Source organism: Maniola jurtina, chromosome 1 (genome assembly GCF_905333055.1).
Source record: "Maniola jurtina chromosome 1, ilManJurt1.1, whole genome shotgun sequence".
Classification (NCBI taxonomy): domain Eukaryota; kingdom Metazoa; phylum Arthropoda; class Insecta; order Lepidoptera; family Nymphalidae; genus Maniola; species Maniola jurtina.
The window spans coordinates 16,275,557-16,295,116 of record NC_060029.1 but is presented as its reverse complement, the minus strand read 5'-3'; the positions used below and the strand labels follow the sequence as shown (position 1 = coordinate 16,295,116).

The 19,560-nt window shown below is 36.2% G+C and overlaps 1 protein-coding gene and 2 long non-coding RNA genes across 4 annotated transcripts; 1 reads left to right on the top strand and 2 right to left on the bottom strand.

Annotated features, from left to right (window-relative positions):
* The first annotated feature begins 336 nt into the window (after positions 1-336).
* On the top strand, positions 337-14,025 carry LOC123864624 (homeobox protein 2-like). Of its 2 annotated transcripts, XM_045905216.1 has the most exons (12): positions 337-624; positions 6,503-6,800; positions 7,876-7,953; positions 8,501-8,605; positions 8,999-9,053; positions 9,726-9,782; positions 9,886-9,946; positions 10,197-10,289; positions 10,804-10,976; positions 11,481-11,861; positions 12,000-12,560; positions 13,941-14,025. In XM_045905216.1, exons 1-12 carry the CDS (start codon positions 478-480, stop codon positions 13,954-13,956), a joined length of 2,025 nt encoding a protein of 674 aa, XP_045761172.1. In that variant the 5' UTR covers positions 337-477; the 3' UTR covers positions 13,957-14,025. The 2 variants fall into 2 exon arrangements, with proteins under 2 accessions (XP_045761172.1, XP_045761176.1); XM_045905220.1 differs by lacking the exons at positions 9,726-9,782; positions 10,197-10,289 and having other exon boundaries at positions 10,810-10,976.
* LOC123865128 lies at positions 3,886-13,978 on the bottom strand. Its single transcript, XR_006795913.1, has 3 exons — positions 13,842-13,978; positions 8,958-8,960; positions 3,886-3,897 (listed from the first exon to the last, which is right to left on the bottom strand). It is a non-coding gene; the product is annotated as an uncharacterized LOC123865128 (long non-coding RNA).
* Positions 14,026-17,644: 3,619 nt separating the features above from the next.
* LOC123865134 lies at positions 17,645-19,218 on the bottom strand. The gene is made up of 3 exons (XR_006795918.1): positions 19,146-19,218; positions 18,124-18,133; positions 17,645-17,655 (listed from the first exon to the last, which is right to left on the bottom strand). It is a non-coding gene; the product is annotated as an uncharacterized LOC123865134 (long non-coding RNA).
* Positions 19,219-19,560: the final 342 nt, after the last annotated feature.

The following is a 19,560-nucleotide window of genomic DNA, read 5'->3' as shown; positions in this document are numbered from 1 at the left end:
CCGAAAATTGGTTTGAACGAGATCTAGAGTAGGTAGTTTTTTTTTAATACGTCATAAAAAATTAAATTGTGTTTAAATTTTCAAAGTAAGATACATAGTTAACTAAACCAAGTGGAGTATCATATGAAAGGGCTTTTAGCTGTATATTCTAAACAGATTTTTATTTATTTTTATGCATGATAGTTTTTGATTTATTGTGCAAAATGTCGGAAAATTACCCGAGTACGGAACCTCAGTGCGCGCGTCTGACTCGCACTTGGCCGGTTTTTGTCTATACATAGACATACAGCATTAGCAAGCATACAGTCATATTGGAGCTGCAGCCATAGAGTAGGATTCATCGCTGGCTGTTATGCTTATGATCATATTGTTAAAATTGTTTTGAAAAACGGAATTGCTTAGGATGTGAAATTTTGCATTTTATTATAATTTAATTGTTTTATCTAAGTACATTCTTTGTAGTTTATTTGAGTTATAATGGAGAATTCAGAGAATCATGATCCTCGGGATAGAAATAATGAGATGGTTAAAGCAATGCAGCATTGGAAAATGACGGCCGCTCTAAGAGAAAATGAAAAACTGGAACTTATGAAGGAGGTCAATGAGTTGAGGCTCAAGCTTTCTGTAAGTGTGCAACAACCTCCAATGTTCTTATTGCATGACTAGCAGTTGCCCATGATTTCATCCACGTGGAATGTGTATGTATTATGTATCTGATACATAAAATCTTTTTATGAAACATCCTAAATAATGGTGTAAACCCATCGTTGTTTAAACCGTATTAAAATACCGATAGTCAAATTAACAAACGTAGCAGATTGCTGTTTTTATCTATTTTACAATAATTCTAATTGCAGATACAAATTTCTTTTTTACATGCATTTTCTTGGGATAATATTATCCTTTAATTTTTATTGATCAAAAACACACCCGGGGAGACATTACAGTCACCCAATTCGTCTCCCTTGGCTACAAGACTTTACAATAATACCCACTTAATTAAGATTAATCATATTAGCACAAAAAAATAAATTTATTGTATGATGTAATTTAATAATAGTAGCGTTTTACCTGAAAATAAAACGCATATTAAAATACTTACCTCACTGGAAGCTTTATATAGAGAGTAGCATTTCCGTTTCCGTCGATTTCATGCCAGTTTTCGTACTTTTATTGATGTCATATCCGGTTTTGTGGCGCCACCTGGCGGGGTCGCGCTCAAAGTTTTCGTAAATTGCTCAGCGCGGCCATGGCTTCATTGGCTCAATATCACCAGGCAGGAATTACTGAAAGCTTCCAGTGAGGTAAGTATTTTAATATGCGTTTTATTTTCAGGTAAAACGCTACTATTAAATAACTTGACCGTAACTGGAAGCTTTATATTGAGACCCTGTTTGTTTTCGCCTGGTGACGCCACATAATAGGTATTAGAATTCTACGCCAATGTGATAACATTTGTACCATAATGAGTACTTATATGATATTATGTTCTTTTTCATAAACAAAATTTTGTTTATTTGAATACAAAATCAATAAAGAAAAGAATTTTAACTATCAGTCATAGAACTGAAGAATAGTTAGTTGAGCGATACCACCTGGACTAAGTACATTGCCTTCAATCACTTTGCATTTAGAAAAATTTTGAATTGTATTAGCTGATTGCTAATTTTCATGGGCCATCTCATCATAAGAATGATTTTCCCTGAGTTGAGTGTATGCTACGAGAAGTAGCAGATATGCTTGCTTCTTTCAAAAAGGTTTTTACCCAGTCTGCTATACCTACTGTACGAGAGGCACGTTTAATCCGTTAACCATTATAAAATATAGAGCATTATATTTTGTAGCATATCATACTCTGTCGTTCAATAATTAATTACCAATTACACATATAAATCCAAAAAGAGGGTAAAGATACCCGTTATGACTATTCCTATTACAAGCAATTTCTGATTGGTTGTCTATTTCAGATTTTGAGCCGAATTTAGGGCAAATATCAGATTTTAATTTTATAATCATCAAATTTTATTAAACATCAAAATTTATTACACATCATTCGTTCTAAGGTACGATTTTGATGCAATATGAAGTTATCTGAATAGTAAGCAGTAATAAAAACGCAGATATTACAAATGATTAGTTAAGTAATAAGTTATTATTAGCACCCCAAACGGGTGGATTTCAAATCTCTCTGAAGAAATCGATTTTAAAACATGCTTGGACATGAATACATAATTGAGTGAATTTGCTTTTATTCATTAATATAGCACATATAAAACACGCGCATTAACAAACATTACTTGACTTTTATTTCATACATCCAATAACAGATCCAATTACAGATTCGTGTAAGAGGAATGAAAATTCTAAATTATGTCATTTATATTATGTGCCAAAATTGGTGCTAATTGTGATACTTTAGGTTCGTATCAATATTTTTCTTTAAAGACCATGATGATCAACGTTTTCAAGCTTATTCAATAGTTTCAAGATAGATTTCCGCTTGAAATTAAGCAGTGATTTACTGCTTAGGTTTTATGTGTCTAATGTATAGGACCACTCATTATTTCTAGACTTCTTAAGACAATGACAGACCCATTGCGAGTCAATGAGGCTGTGTTTTATATAAACGGTCGAGGCCCGCCAAACACTTTCGATCGGAGTAAATTATATAAACTAAATCAACTATTCAAAAAATATTCCTTTTGACCAATTGAGATGGGTCAAGAGTCAAGACGAAGAATTGAAAATAATGGCGTAAACCAACTATGCCAATGGAAACTTTCATGAGATACAGCATCGTGAAACAGGACTTGATGGTCCATCAAATCTAAGAGTGCATAGTTGTGTACTTCGAATGCTTTCTCCGAGGTGAATAGATCGACCTCCAGGATTACCCACTTTGCAAATATTATTTCCACGCAAGCTCGTATTGCCACTCTGGGAGGTTGGCTATGACATTAGATACAAATTATTTACATGATTACTATACATACCGGATATAATATTGTAAGCTATGGCGTATTTGTCAAGCCATAATTCCAGTATCTGGAATGTTTTATTCAATAAGGATAACAACATCCTTAAACCTTGTAAATATGCTTTATTAACAAATGAATGAATGAAAGAATGAACATCATTCCTCTTTTTCTTAGTAAATGAGAGAGTAACGTCTCGTTGTTACTTTGAATGAGACTTGAACTAAGGCGTAAGAAGTGAGCCTTCTTGAAGCTTCTGAAGGGTAAATTAGACTATCATTTTGATAAGAGTAAAGCATTTGTTCCTTTCATGTCAAAGAGCATGATAGATGAAGATTGTTTATTAATGATCCCAAGCCTGATCCAAAGCATCCGTTACTAGAACATGAACTAGTGGAGATAGCTAATATTTCTCCTTTAGCCCTTATAATTTATTTATCGCATCTGCCAGCTTGGAGTGCAGCGTGGAGATCGCTTGATGGATAGACGACATTTAACGAGTCGCAGGGATCCATGCAGTGTAATTACGTGGCATGTGGTAGTCTCTTTATGAGACCTATGTCCAGCGTGGACGTCTAACGAATGATAATAGTGATCTACCAGTATTGGATAGATCTTGGATTATCCAGCGGTCGTTGGTTTGTTAACTAGCGTTTCTAACTGTTCTTACATCCATCAGCCCTCTTTGGAGGCATTTTCTAGGGTCTCCATAGTATTTCTAAATAGTTAGACTCACTCTTTCGTGGTCAAGAACCAATTCTCAAATTTTATATACCAAAAACAGTTCGACTGTAGTAGATATTAACTTAATGCATGTAAAAAATGTACATGTATTAAGTCTCTTGTACATTTAGCATGTAGTTACTTGCCTTAACTTGCTATGACAAGTTGATAAGTAAAATAGGACTCATATTTCACCATTCTCTTAATATCACCCATAGACACCGTGGTTAGTCCGAACGGCAGGTAGGTTATCATCTAATCTATCTAACTTTCCCGTATGGCCTCAATAAGAAGCACTGACACAAGACTGTTTCACTACATGAAAACAGACTTTGCATGTTTATCAAAATGAAATGTTCTGCCATAACATACATAGTTGTTTCGTACTCTAAGATGTGATCTTGGTCGGGATGACACTTCGGAGTTCGGTACCAGAAACAAGGTGAAAAGGAAGCTTGGCGTGCGGTGCAAGCTTCATGATTCATTTTACGCACTATTGCGTACAGTTCCTTGGGAAAAACAATAGGTGGCTTTTTAAATGTTGGTATGCGATACCATTGAAATAACCTTTGTATAACCTCTGGTGCCTCTATTTTCTTTCCTTGCGAAAGACAGTGCACTAAATAACCTGCTCGGAACGAGGTCGGTTTAGTTTCTCTGATTTGTCTTGGAGAATTCGGGTGCAAATAATCATGCTGTGGCTTACTTACCTTTTTGGACCTCCAGTCCTGATTGAGGAACGATAAGAACTTTTTAGATGACCTTTGTAGATATTACCGGTATGTTCGTTTCCACCCCGCGAGGGTGTATGATATAGATCATGTTGGCATCCACCCCGCGAGGGTGGATGATATTGATCATACTGGTATTCACACCGTGAGGGTGTATGAGATTGCTCAAACTAGCATCCACCCCGCGAGGGTGGATGATATTGAGCATACTGGTATCCACCCCGCGAGGGTGTTATAATATTGCTCATGTTAGGATCAACCCTGCGAAGGTTGAATGATATTGATCATACTGGTATCCAACCCACGAGAGTGGATAATATTGATCATTGAATAGCCTCAATGCACGGCAAAGGTAGTCATGGCAGCTCTATGTATTGAAATGGTAACATTTGAAATGCATGGCCCCTACGAGGGGCGGGTGACCATTTTTCAGAAAAGCAATGTGCATGTCGAGTAGTTCCACGCGATGGAACGGCAACAATTATAATTTTCTGTGCTTGTGAAGCGGCGAACGCGTTCAATGTGTTTTCTATTTATTGCTGGGTCAAATAAATTTATCTTATCTTTATTCAAATACACTTTTGCAATTGCTTTTGAATCGTCAAAATAATTTACCATAGTAAAAACCACGACCCAAAAAATATTAACAAACTCCACTCGATTTTTCCCATATGGATGTAACCAAAAGACCCACCTGGCTCGTGATAATTTCGCAGCGCATCGCAATACCTTCTATGCTGTAGCTACCCACTAATTGTGGAAAGACCCGACGAAGTCTGACTATTGATTTCAGTCAATATTTTAGTTAATTTAATATTATTATTTAAGTTAATATTGATTTTCAGTTAATTTATATACGAATTAAAATAAAGTCAAGAAAGCACAATTTTTAGGAAAACCCAGGCTTATTTTTGTTTATGCAGTATGTGATAGCTGCATAAGCTTTATCTGCTAGAAATTGCAAGGTATCATACTTTTTTACCTCTTTGTTTGTTTCTAGGTCTATGAACCTTGAGTTTTATCAAAGACTTTTTAATGTACTGTGTAGGTACACGTAAAAACCAAGATGCGCTAGCTAAACCTGAAAAACCTGGAACCTGGTTAATTAAAGGTTAGAACCTGTTGAAAGTAAAATCTAAACACGAACTTTGTTATTCGATTTCATCCTGATGATCGTCAGGTGTGATATTTTTATTTTTATAAAAGTTTCCTGTAATTTCATTACTATTCGATGTAACAATTTGAATTAACAATAACAATAACTAGAAAAGACATATCATAATCTTAAAAGAATTTCTCGTATAAATCCGAGAGGATTCATTTCAAAATGCAATCGGGGTCATAACTATCGTCATGTACCCTCTAAATAAAATGAGCATATTGTAACAGACTTAAAAGGTAAATTTTAGCTAAATAATATTAATTTCAAATATTTGAAATTCATTTCTAATAATCGGTTTCTAATTGTTACATCGTCTCAAGTACGAAAAGTTTTTAATAACTACCTTCTGGCAAATAAATATAAAGTACTGTGATCCGAACGGACAAACCGTTAAAAATATTGATCACGTACATATTATTATATTTTACATTTTACATAATGTAATATAAATTAAAAATAAGTACTTACTGCGAATTATTCACCAAATTCACTTTATAAAGTACCACACAATAAAATAAAATATCTTGCAACGTTTCGTGTTGACTGATTGCAAGTTGCTTCGACGGCAAACAAAACGCCAATGAAGCCATGGCCGCGCTGAGCAATTTACGAAAACTTTGAGCGCGACCCCGCCAGGTGGCGCCACAAAACCGGATATGACATCAATAAAAGTACGAAAACTGGCATGAAATCGACGGAAACGGAAATGCTACTCTCTATATAAAGCTTCCAGTTACGGTCAAGTTATTTAATAATGTAATTTTATGATGTCATGTAATTTAATATGGTGGACTCCCAGATACTTAAATATCCTTCTGCATAGATATACCAATGATGACGGAGTCCTTTTTCCACCCTGGAACGTAAACACCACAGACTAATATGACGATATGAGTTTTCTCATTTTTTAGAGACTCCGAAATGCAGAATCAACACACACTAGAAAACTTAATGCAGAACTGCAATCGGCAAGTGAAGAAGCCCTGTCGCACCTCGTTAACGCCTCGAGTGCAGTTGCAAGAATGTTGGAACTTGTCAAGTCGTATATTCAAGGGAAACGGGAACTTGAGTCTGCATTGCCTCGGTGGAGCAGTTTGAGCAATACCCCGACTAAAGAGAAAGTTAACAGAGTGCCCCCACTGCTGATCGGTGGAAGGCATATTCAGCCGGTGGTTTCCCTCAGTAGGACACTGCAGCCCACTAATTCTCGTAAGTTTGTTCTTATTATATCTGCAATCAAGTCAATATATATCTCTCTCTAGTAGTCTTTTTATAGACAGGTAGATAGATAGAAGATATAGATTGATGGTTTACATAAACTAAAAAGAGGTTAATTAATGCTCGTGAAAAAATATGTAATGACAGTGGAAATTTAAAATGTTTTAAGGAACATATTGTTGTAAGTACACTTTATACATCATTGGATTTTTTTTCTATCATACTGTTGATTTGAAATTTCCATATCTCCTATAAAAAAAAGAGTTGTAGAAAAACTCTACGTAATAAGTGATAAAAGTAATGAAAATTTAGGATACTTTACTATACTTTTATGGAGGGTTGAAAGCCTTTATAACTGTCTTATTTATATGTTGCAATGTGCCTTAAAAAATGTTTGAGTCCTTTACAAGTCAAATTTTACCAAAAATCTTTTTTAAATTTTGATATGGTCATAAGTAGCAAATAATAATTACATTATGTCTGTTACAACCTACAACATTTTTCAAAATCTTTTATTTACAGGCTTTTGCATTGCTGTATGTAAAATTGTAAAATCCACTTGTACAAGTGTAAATTAAAAATTTATAACATCCCCAACAATCCAAAGTATTTGAGTTTTCCAAAACATCATTTTCAAATAAATAATTATGTATTTAGGCAACGTCCATCTTGACAGCTTGACATTTGTCCATTGACATAATATTAACATCGATGAATATTATGAACCTAACGGTTATCTAACCTTCTTTTCTACAAGAAAACTAGAAAAGAGCTGATAACTCTTAAACGGCTGAACCAATTTTTTTAGATTATAGCTAAGAACACTCTCGATCAAGCCACCTTTCAAACAAAAAAAACTAAATTAAAATCGGTTCATTCGTTTAGGCGCTACGATGCCACAGACAGATACACAGATACACAGATACATACGTCAAACTTATAACACCCCTCTTTTTGGGTCGGGGGTTAAAAATTGTGTTCACCAAAAATATATCAATCATATTTTACATGTATATAAACTGTAATGTGTTTGTGGCAAATGTTATTTCAGTTATATCAATTCCAGGTATCATGTCTAACAGAAGTCCTAATCAGATCAACAGGAGTGTGTCTGCCCGAGCTGTGCCCATGCATATGTTGCAAGGTAAGATGACCATGTTTAGAACTGTTAATTTCGTTTACAGATCTGTATAACCTAGGCATACACTATTATTTTAAGAATCATATAAGATTTAGGAAAGTGAATTATTAAAGGATCCTAACTAGTCACTCAGAAATAAACTTCCTATTTGTGTCATATTCAACTCTAATGCATTGCATAAAGGTTTAATATGACACAAGTTATCCGAATGATCCCCTAAAGAAACCCATATCTTGACTATGAATTCCAGGGTTATAATGTCTGACAGCGCTGCAAGACACCATTGGCTGTTGGGTGTTTCAAAAAAAAAAATCTTGGTTATGATTAAATAGAGGGTCTTCCAAAATACGTAAAATCCACGTCCTTTGTTAGTTTTATGTGTAACAACCATTGTAAATTATTATCAATTAAATCAAAAAGCAAGTCCAATCATTGTGGCCTCACACGCCAATATTTCATAGAAGCTCGCATACTAAGCGCGTGTTTTGACGTTTGATTAAGAGATACTGATATGACTAGTTGTCAAATACTGAATTTAAATGTTTTACAGATGTGTTCATCCCATTGACTCGCATTGATGCAGAGATTCCCATCAGCAATGGGGACGTAAACCCGGAGGAAGCTAACGATAGCACCAACGACCTGGCATCTGATGGTAAGGTATTTCTGACTGCATGTTTAAGAATTATGCTTTTAAATAATATTATGTAGTCAATGGGGATGGTGCCAACTTCAAAAATAAAATGTTTTTTAGTAATTATTATAAATTATAAGTTTGCTAACCATATATGCTAAAAAAATTATAAGTAACACAGATGACTTCGTCCGCGTGGTTATTGGTTTTTAAATCCTGCAGGAATTTTTTGATTTCTGGATTAAAAATCAACCTATGTGTTAAGCCAGAGTGTCTAAGCTATCTCCATTCAAAATTTCAGCGAAATCCTTGCAGTGGTACATACACACACATACACACACCCAAACACACACACACATAAATAAACACACACAATCTTTCATCATTATAATAATATTAGTGTGATTGTTACAGACAGCAGTGAAAGAATGGATGAGCCGGTGTCAGGTCGGGATGATTTTGAAGAGTCGTAAGTTATACAAGCAATACATATCTATCCAATCCTATTACTTAATTTCATCAAAGCAGTAACAAGCTAGGTTAAGACTTCAGCCTGCTATTTGGGGAGTCTAGGGTTCAATCTAGACACACATCTAGAACTTCTCAGATTATCATTTATTTAATATCAAAGTTCTTAAACTATTTTAGAACAAAAACTTATCTGAAATATTATTTTTAAAATGTGTACTTTAAAAATATCTTGCTTTAATAATAAAAGATAAAATCGTATGGGAACCTGCATGCCTGAGAGTTCTTAATGTTCTCAAACGTGTGTAAAGTCTGTCAATCTACACTTGGTATAGTAATCTTACTTTGAAAGTTGAAAATACCAAATTATTTGTCCATAACCACATTTATATTTTTTTTTGTGATGTAATCACAAATTCACAGTTTTTGGATTTTTCCCGTTATGTGTTCTATAAGACCTGCCTATCTGCCAAATTTTATGATTCTAGCTCAATGAGAAGTACCCTATAGGATTTCGTGACAGACAGCGAAGTGATCCTATTAGGGTTCCTTTTTCTTTTTGTGGTACGGAACCCTAAACAACGGCAGATGGGCCGTGGAAAGGTAACAGACAGACAGACACACTATTGCATTTACAATATTAGTATGCATATGGATAATACAATTGTTACAGACAAAGGCTAGAGACTGTGGTAGAAGAAATGGAATTCGAAGATGAGACTGCACAAAGGTTAATATTAATTAATAGATATGATTATTAATTCAGTAGATATAATATTTAAATAAAGGTAGCTAACAGAATTGTATGAATGAACGCTTTCTTGTTTGGACAGACCTATAGACCCTCTGGAAGGACCAAGCTGGCTCTTGGATGTACCTGCACACAACAATAAGGTTACTTGAATTTACTATATTAGTCAAATTTTCAATTAAACCAAACTAATGATTCATCCTGGCTTCACACGGGTTTAAGGGTGTTTTGTTACCACATCAAACGAGTCGCAGAGAGCCGCTTGATTCAGGCGGTGCAAAACCGTGGCGTGTGGAAGCCCCTACAAGAGACGATGTCCAGCTGTGGGCGTCTATCGGATGATGAAGTCTAAACTTGTATTTTTATAATTCATTCTAAAAAATGATTTTACAGAGAAAATCTAAAAATCAAACGACATCGGAGCCTGATTCTACCACCCAGTTGCACGCAAATGCTAGCCCTGGGCCCAGTCGAAACCATCTTGAGGTATTTATACTGAACTATAATATTATCATGCCCAAGATTTCTCACAGTAATTTTGCTCTTCCATCACGCCTCAACGAACCATGCAAAAATCACGCTGAGCTATCGTTCACGCCTCAATGAACAACGGATTAACATAATTTTTAGCATGGATATAGCAAAAATAATAAAACATTTAGCAAAGTTTCTTTTAAAATTCATAGACTAGCGCTTGGCTGCAATCAGACTTGCTGGAAAATGATGATGCAGCCTAAGATGATATGGATGATGGAAGATGAAGAAGATTCATGGTTTTGAGATTTATTCCTTTACTTGTACTAAAAGACCTACCTACCTGCCAAATTTCATGATTCTAGGCCAACAGGAAGTATCCTTTCGATTTTCTTGACAAACATAATAGCTGGACAGACAGACAGACACCAAAGTGATCATATAAGGGTTCCATTTTTCCTTTTGAAGTACAGAACCCTAAAAACGAATCAAAGTGCAGTGAGCGCAAACTTACAATGTTCATTAGGTGGAGGGGCCGGTGTCGGTGACGGTAGCGTGCGAGTTCACGCCCACGGTGCGGCGCCGCAGACGCGCGTCGCCGCGGCGCGCCGCCGGGCCGCGCGTCATCACGCCGCTTGTTGCCTCACCGCGCGTCTCGCTCTCGCCGCACTTCTCCCCGCGACCCGCGAGGCGGAACAGGTAGTCCCATCTGCACTGAGGTTCAAATCTATAGGTCGCACTTTGACTTTGCTTAGATTTTATTTTCAGTTCAAACGAGGCAGATTTATGCCAGCGGTATAACGCTGTCCCGTTTTAACAGTGTCTTAAGTGTGAGCAAAGTCAAAGTGCGCTCTGTAGATCTCAGACACTTTATACGGCGTTTAGTGAACAAGACATTTCTTTGGTAGGATTCACACTAACAGTAACCATGGTAATCATAGCAACAGTAATCACAATCATCCCGCCAACAGCAATCACAATCACATGGCAATCGCCGAGCCACAAACTGAGAGGAATTGTCCGTATCACACTGACTATCATAGCAAAAGTAATCACGACCATCAACCATCACAATAACCGAGCCAACAGTCACGGCAATCATATCAATCATAGAATCTGCTTTCTGGACTGGATAGGTCATCAAGAGAATCCAAAGTGGTCCGCATGATTTATTTTTTCTAATTGTGTATGCCATATTTCCAGTACCAACGCTCCCATCCTCAAAGTGATGGTGGCCAAGATGCGCCTCTCCGATGACGAAGACTCCGACTCTTCTCCGCCAAAAAGTCCGAATCTCGACCAAATCACTACAAAAAGACCTAATCGCAACGAACAAAAGCCGAACAAAACCGAGATACCACCGAAAAGGCCAAAATTCGGCGAAATGCAGCCGAAACCGCAGAAAATATTACAAAGAAGATCCCCAGAGAGTCCGATACGACGGGAAAGCTCTACAAAGCGACACTCATCGGACGGGTCGCCGATATGCCAAGTGCATTTAAGGGATTTGACTCCGTCGCAAAGGTTGATGCGATTCGATGCGCCAAGCCCTAATGGTTCCACGGACGCTTGTGTAATAGTATTGTAAGTATTATTTTTTGAATTTTTCTTGGACTTAACTAGATCTAGATAGGTATAAAGATATTAACCCTATTCAAATTATTTTGACGATTCAAAAGCACTTGTAAAAAAGCATAGATTTAAAAAAACATTATTTTCCAGAGAAACCAGTAATGACCAACTCGAACCATGTTGTTCAGGCGTATCGCGAGAGCGGACGCTCAGCCGAACCAACAGCAGAGAGAATCAACAGAATCACAGTAACCACGGCAATCACAGCAACAGTAGTCATGACAATCATCCCACCAACAGCAATCACAATCCCACCAGCCATGACAATCGCCTAGCCAAAACCCGAAATAATCAACCGAATCACACTGGTGATCATAGCAAAAATAATCACGAGAATCATCCCGCCAGCACCCGTGACAATCACAGCAATCATAACCGAGCCAACAATCACGACAATCACACCAGTCAAAATAATCACAGTAACGGCATTCACAGCAGCTATGACCACAACAATCGCACGGCCAACATGACCAGTACAAATCATGACACGTGTAGCTACGTTAGCGACAATCGCAATAGTAGTTCGCTCAGGAGTCGCCTTAACAGTCACAATGGCAACGGGAGTGACAGCAGCAACAGTGACGCGGTCAGCGAAGGACGCACGCGGAGGCCGAGGAAGGCTGTCGTGTATAAAGAAAAACCACTTAACAGGTATAAGTGTTTCCTTACGAATTACGTTTAGGTTTTCAAAAATCCCCTGGGAACTCTGATTTTCCGGTATAAAAAATAGCCTATGCTACTCTCCAGGTCTTTAAAACCCCATGCAAAAAATCTCGTCAATCCATTGCTCCGTTAAGTGATTGAAAGACAGACCGATAAACCAACAGACAGACACACTTTCACACTATAATATGGGCTGTGATTCCGCAAAGAATTGCTATCCCTTACAAACTTTATTATTACTCTGAACTTTCTTCTTCTCTCTGGGCTGGTTTCCGCACTTAAACGTTTCCGTCTGTTGTGCGTTACTCTGAACTTTGTTCATTGGGGTGAATGTTCACTAGAGTGATTGGTTCATTTTGTTTTCATTCCATATGCACACGACACGAACAAAATTACAGAAATGATCATCCATTCACTTTTTTTTCTAGAGGAATGTCGTCGAAAGATGTTGTTGAAGATGTTATTAAAATCATAATGCTTAATTTGCAACATCATTCAACAACATTCTTAATCGATGACCATTTCCGATTACAGTAATCATGATCAGGGACCATTTTTGTCCTAATAATTATGATCAGTCACCATTTTTGATTGCTGTAATGATTTGAAGTAATCATGATCCATCAATAATTTTAATCATAGTGATTATGATCAAGGTTAACAAATGATTACTTTTGATCGCATTAGTCATGACTCATGATTGTCTACCACTTTTGATTGCAGTAATTATGATCAGAGACCATTTTTGTCCCAATAATTATGATCAGTCACCATTTTTGATCGCTGTAATGATTTGAAGTAATCATGATCTGTCAATAATTTTAATCATAGTGATTATGATCAAGGTTAACAAATGATTACTTTTGATCGCATTAGTCATGACTCATGATTGTCCACCACTTTTGATTGCAGTAATTATGATCAGGGACCATTTTTGTCCCAATCATTATGATCAGTCACCATTTTTGATCGCTGTAATGATTCGAAGTAATCATGATCCGTCAATAAGTTTAATCATAGTGATTATGATCAAGGTTAACAAATGATTACTTTTGATCGCATTATTCATGACTCATGATTGTCCACCACTTTTGATTGCAGTAATTAGGATCAGGGACCATTTTTGTAACAATAATTATGATCAGTCACCATTTTTGATCGCTGTAATGATTCGAAGTAATCATGAGCCGTCAATAATAATTTTAATCATAGTGATCAGTCATTGATGTTAACAAATAGTTAATCACTTTTGATCGCATTAGTCATGACTCATGATTGTCCACCACTTTTGATGACAGTAATCATGATCATACCTGTGATTAATAAACTGCATGCTTTCAAAAAATGTAACTTTAGTTTTGATTCCAGGAAACTAAGAAGATGATGGAGCCTGTAGTGTAATAAATGGAATTTTATAATAATGATAGAAAATAAATGATATTATTATAAACTGCCCCGAAGCCTTAAAGTCTCTGCTTCGATTCCCTGTTAGGGTAATTGTAAGATTGCCTCACTTGGGATTAAAGTGGACTCAAAGCGAAGGCGATTTAATTTACAACATGTAATCGTGAATTGCAATAAGAAACTATTATTATTATCTAACAAGTTTAAGTTTTGCTTTACTTTTTACGTACAAAAAAAGATTCCGACGAATTGAGAACCTCCTCCTTTTTTCGAAGTCGGTTAAAAAGCCATTAATTGATTTTCCTAGTTTGGACAATTTGATGTAAGTAATCAGATTTGTCTTCAGTGGGCCAAAAATTTCCGGATTAAGAAAAAAATCGGTCAAGTGCGACTCGGACTCGCACACGAAGGGTTCCGTACCATCATACAACGTATGTTTATTGTTTGTTGTTATAGCGGCAATAGAATTACACATTTCATGAAAATTTGAATTCTCTACCTATTACGATTCACAAGATACAGCCCACTGACAGACAGACGGATGGACGGACGGACAGCGGAGACTTTGGATACGGAACTCTAAAAAAGTATCTTGAAATGTAACATTATTACCATTTTTATAAGTTATATGCCGTTGCGCAGAAATCTTATTTTGAAATGGCGCGAAAATATCTCAGCCAATCATAGCGCGCGCCCGTCGCTTGATTGTTGCCTATGCGACGTGTTTTGTACGCACGAATTATGAGCGAGATAGCAGTTAGCACGTGTCTTTTTTTTTGGTGTTTAGAATCTTAACGTCAAGGAATAAGGCCTTTATTTCATTGGTGTGCATTCGCTTTTAGTCGGCGCACAGTGGGGCAGATCCAGGAATTAGGCGGCCAATATTATTTTCTCCCATATATGTGTTGTAAATAGGTTAAATTATATTTTTTAGTATTTTGGGAACTTATTTTTTAAAACTAACTGATGCCCGCGGCCCCGCTTGCGTATATTTTGGTTTTAAATCCAGTTTGTCGAAATTCTGATTTAAATCATGTGGAAACCATGGATTTTCTGAGATAAGAAGTAACCTATGTGCTAACCCAGGGCATAATCTATATTCATTCGAAATATCAGCCAAATCGGTTCAGTAGTTTTACCGCGAAGGAGAAACAAACGTTTTTTGACGCGAAAAACAAATAATTCCATAAAGTGCCAAAACAGATTTTATTTCTATATAAAACATAGTAAAAAACTAAAAACACTAAAACTATAATAGTAAATTAAAATCGTGATTATGATAAATTAAGAAAATATAAAAACAAAACTAAGAAAATAAAGATGCAATGGTAAATAAAAAAATACAAAAATAAACATAGTGTGATTCAGATCAATCCCAAGTGTCTTCACCACAGCTAGAGCTCAATTCATCCTTGTCAAATTGGTCCGGTTCAGATTCCTCATGAGGACATTCTGCTGTGTTGAGTTCAGCGGAAATAAGCATTTCCAACGCTTCTTTGCTATGAGGCACATTTTTTCTTTTACGTTTTGGCTTTATGCTCGATATTAATGGATCCGAACTTAGCAACAACCTATTAAGGCAGTCATAATTGCATTGCTCCCTTGAGCATTTCCTTGCGAAATTTTACCGATACTGGCGAAAATGTTTGTTTCGTGCCTCTGCTGCTTCTTCAGGTAGTAATCCAATAGGCAGAAGTGCATGATCCATTACAGTTGCATCATGTATATTTTATGCATTGTTGGAGACATAGGGTGCCAGGGATACAACTCAATATAAAGTTTTGTGGTCTGTTTCTATAGTGCTACGCATTTTGAGTGTTTTTCTGCGTTTACTTCTCTCACTTGAATCTTCAAACGACTTTGATCGTCTACCAGAAGAAGGCTTTTTAGGTCTCGGTATTTCGTATGTTCCTTTTAACCATTCATCATTCTTTTGAATGAAAGTATGGGCCTTTTTATGTGACTCGATCCATTTTTTTTTAAATTGTGACTTTAGACATGAGAAATTATCTTTAATTTCCTTCTTTTGTTCATCACAATATTCATCTTGTGATAGAATATATCTCTCAAGATAAATCAATTTTGCATCAAAATCGGGCAAGTCTTGTTATTGCATTTTAGTAAAAAGAAATCCACGTGTTACGGTGCGAGTCCCTAAAGTGCCTTCCTATTCTGGAAGCAAATAAAAACCGGTTTAAACCGAAAAAAAGAAATTTGTGAAATACGGCGATTTTCCGCTATGTACTTCATAGCCTTCAAAATATGGATTCCGCGGGAGACCGCAGCTAATCTCGATGTATTCAATTAGGGATAATTGTCAGCTCTTATTTACAATGAATAAAACCGATGGGCCTTGGTGGGAAGTTAAAGTAAAACCTTTTTGAGTATCTAAAAGATGATTTTTCGACCGCTACAGAAGCATTATTTTGCAAGTGCCATAAAATATCTATTTTATCGTTATTCAAACTTTTTTATAAATGTAATATATGGGCGCTTACCTGTTATAATAGAATCCATTAAGATTTTTTTCAAAAATAACTCACTAACATATAAAAATCCCTTTTTAAAAAGTCGTTTTAATTGAATCAGTTAACGCAATATGAACACTTAGAGTGACGCTCAGGTTTAGACTGACACAAAATGGTGAACACCCCTAATTAGAGGAATGGAGAGGTGGCATTATGTTTGGTGTCTACTTAATTACCTCAGGTAGTAAGTTTTGTTTGTCAATGGCCATTTTTGAGAAATCGATTTATGGCCAGCTAATTCCCGGAACTGCCCCACCGTGCGGCGTTAGGTTGCGCTTTTCTGCGCAATCGAACTTTTCTGATGCGACTTATAAAAGTGGTAGTACTGTCACAGCATTTTGGTCGCCAGCTTCTTCAGCATATGAACGCTAGGCTTGATTTAGTATTATTTATTATGTGTAAATACTAAATATTGTTCTAAATATGAAGATTGAAGATGGCATTTAACAACGCTTAATAGGTGTAAAAATATTTAAACTAATGCCTATTTTATTTAACCTAGTGCCTTAGGATTATTTAATTAATTTCAATTTGAATTATCGATATCTATTCAAAACTCAAAAGTATTAGTATATTCAAAAGTAAACTATTTATTTATTCATTAAATATCACTTGCTTTAACGATGAAGAAAAACATCGTTAGGAAACCATGCATGCCTAAGGGCCGGCGCATATATGGCGGAGCGCAGTGCAGAGCATGCCCGCGAAGTTTTCTAATCGCGTGAATTTGTACCAGAGAATGCGCGAGCACGCGCGGGACTGCGCGAGTATCCGCACGGATGCGCGAGTATCCGCACGGATGCGCGAGTATCCGCACGGATGCACAATTGATTTAGATATTATTTCAATGAGAACAATGTCAATAATATTTTGACTGTGAAATTTGAATGCTCTGCGCTGCGCTCCGCCATATGTGCGCCGGCCCTAAGAGTTCTTTCCATAATGTTCTTAAAGGTATGTGAAGTCTGCCATTCCCCACCTGGTTGGCAGGTAGACCTATGACAAAACTTACATGAAAACAAGCTTTGTATGTAAAATGCGCTGCGTCTTGCATTTTCTCACTCTTGAATACAAGAGTGAGACAATCATATGGATGTCCAACCAATAAGGTGCGTTTCATCACCACGTTTGTGACGTTTCACCTTTAGTAACTTAGGTCCCCATACCAACTGCATTTAGAGCCAATTCAAAATAGTTTCTAGAAAAAAGAGCTATTTATTCTGCAGCTAACATATTTCAGAACAACCCGAGTTGTAATAAAACAGGAACATTGACTGGATTTAAGACTGAATGATTTAAAAAAATTTAACGCCTTGTAAAGGTTGCGCCAAACTTTATCTGGTCTGAATGAATTATGATAAAAATGCTATCAGTATGCTATGTTACATCTCATTAAAATTGATAGAATTGGATTGTCGAAACACTGTGATCCTCAGCTTTTCCTTTTATATATTTAGATTTTTTTAACTATGTATTTTCAATTATGTGATCAAAAACGATAAGTTTGGCGTAGCCTGTGTTAATTTTGAGTTATTAATTATTTATAATAATATTGATTTTGTTAGTTGCCTTAGTAGCAGTTAGGTTAATACAATTATTATACTAGAATCTACATCTACATTAAAATACCTCTCATAATGTATTATTAGTATTGTTTATATATATTTTATCTTACCAATTATAGTTATTTATTAATTACAAAATGTGTTTGTATTTCTGTCCTTTAACAGCCTATAACTCAATAACTAGACTAATTCTGATCAGTTAGACCGAGCAGTCGAACATAACGGACTTTTTTCCCGATTGTTAGATTAATCGAACTGTAATGCATACATTTCGAGAACGCAGTCGTCATATTGGCTAAAGAGAGCGAATATGTTCTTAAAATGTATGAACTAATATAACTATAACAGAATTGAATATATAGAGGATTTTATTTATTTAAGACTATTCGCGTGGGTTCAAGGTTTTTTGTAGGTTCACCGGAACGCTAAATCGCTTGGCAGCACAGGCTTTGCCGAAGGATGGCAACTAGCTAAGGCCGTAGCCTCCCATCAGACCAGACCAGCGACAATTTAAAATTAGAAAATTCTCAAAATCGAACCTGAGACCTTTCACTATAGCGTAGACACCATAGCGTTGGTTACCTACTGTGCCAGGGAGATCGACTTGGTCTATCGCTTCTGGCGCAGAAGTGTACAAGACTTGAGGAGACGCCCTCCAATGTCTTCGAGAACTTTTCACCTGGCTTCAATCAAAATCCATAAACATATATGGGCCAAACCTTGTACCAAACACCTGTATAGTCGACTGTACTTACAGGAGTAACAAAATAAAAGAAAGTTAACATTTTATGCTTTATTAAATATTTTGACTTAACAAATAATTAAGTTTTTTCGAACAATTAAATATGAACCATTAAAATTAGACAGTAAAATATTTTTTTCAATTTTATTATAGTTAGGTTGGCTTAGTAACTAATTATGTTATGGCTTTTACATGTACATATATATTATTACATATAACATTCTTTGCCAAATATTACAGTGTTTCATGTTTGAAATATCATACTTGTTCCCTCAAGGACAACATTTTGCAATAATGTATTTTTAGTTATATAATAAAACATATTGAATAGAACGTTATTTAACAATATAAATGCCGAGTGGGGAGCACCATCCAATTACATTCAACTTAACAAAATTCTATGCTGTTACGTAGGCACACAATTTTTATAACTCACTTGATAGTTAGAAGTGTAACCAAACCGCAAAATTATTGTTTCCATTTGTAACATGTCGCATTGTTGCATACCTATTGTTGTTTCATCACTAAACAGCTTTTTGTTCGGGGTAAAAAAAAATTGGTTGTCAGTAAAGTCCGTTTACTGACGATAGTTGAACGTGACAACAAAGGCCGATTGTGCTTCTTTGTCGTTCGTTCCGCGCTCTCGCTTGCACTTCAAGCCTTACATGGAACGCCTCAGAGCGAGGTAACGCCGCATGAGTCATGTTTTTCGTGCGTGCAGCCGGCTCTATCGAATTATAAGACGTTGT

Excerpts from the sequence above, each read along its gene's own strand:
- LOC123864624 (XM_045905216.1), top strand. The coding sequence starts at position 478 with ATGGAGAATTCAGAGAATCATGATCCTCGGGATAGAAATAATGAGATG. Across the intron at positions 625-6,502 it reads AGTTGAGGCTCAAGCTTTCT|AGACTCCGAAATGCAGAATC; the intron begins GTAAGTGTGCAA and ends CTCATTTTTTAG. Across the intron at positions 9,947-10,196 it reads TACCTGCACACAACAATAAG|AGAAAATCTAAAAATCAAAC; the intron begins GTTACTTGAATT and ends ATGATTTTACAG.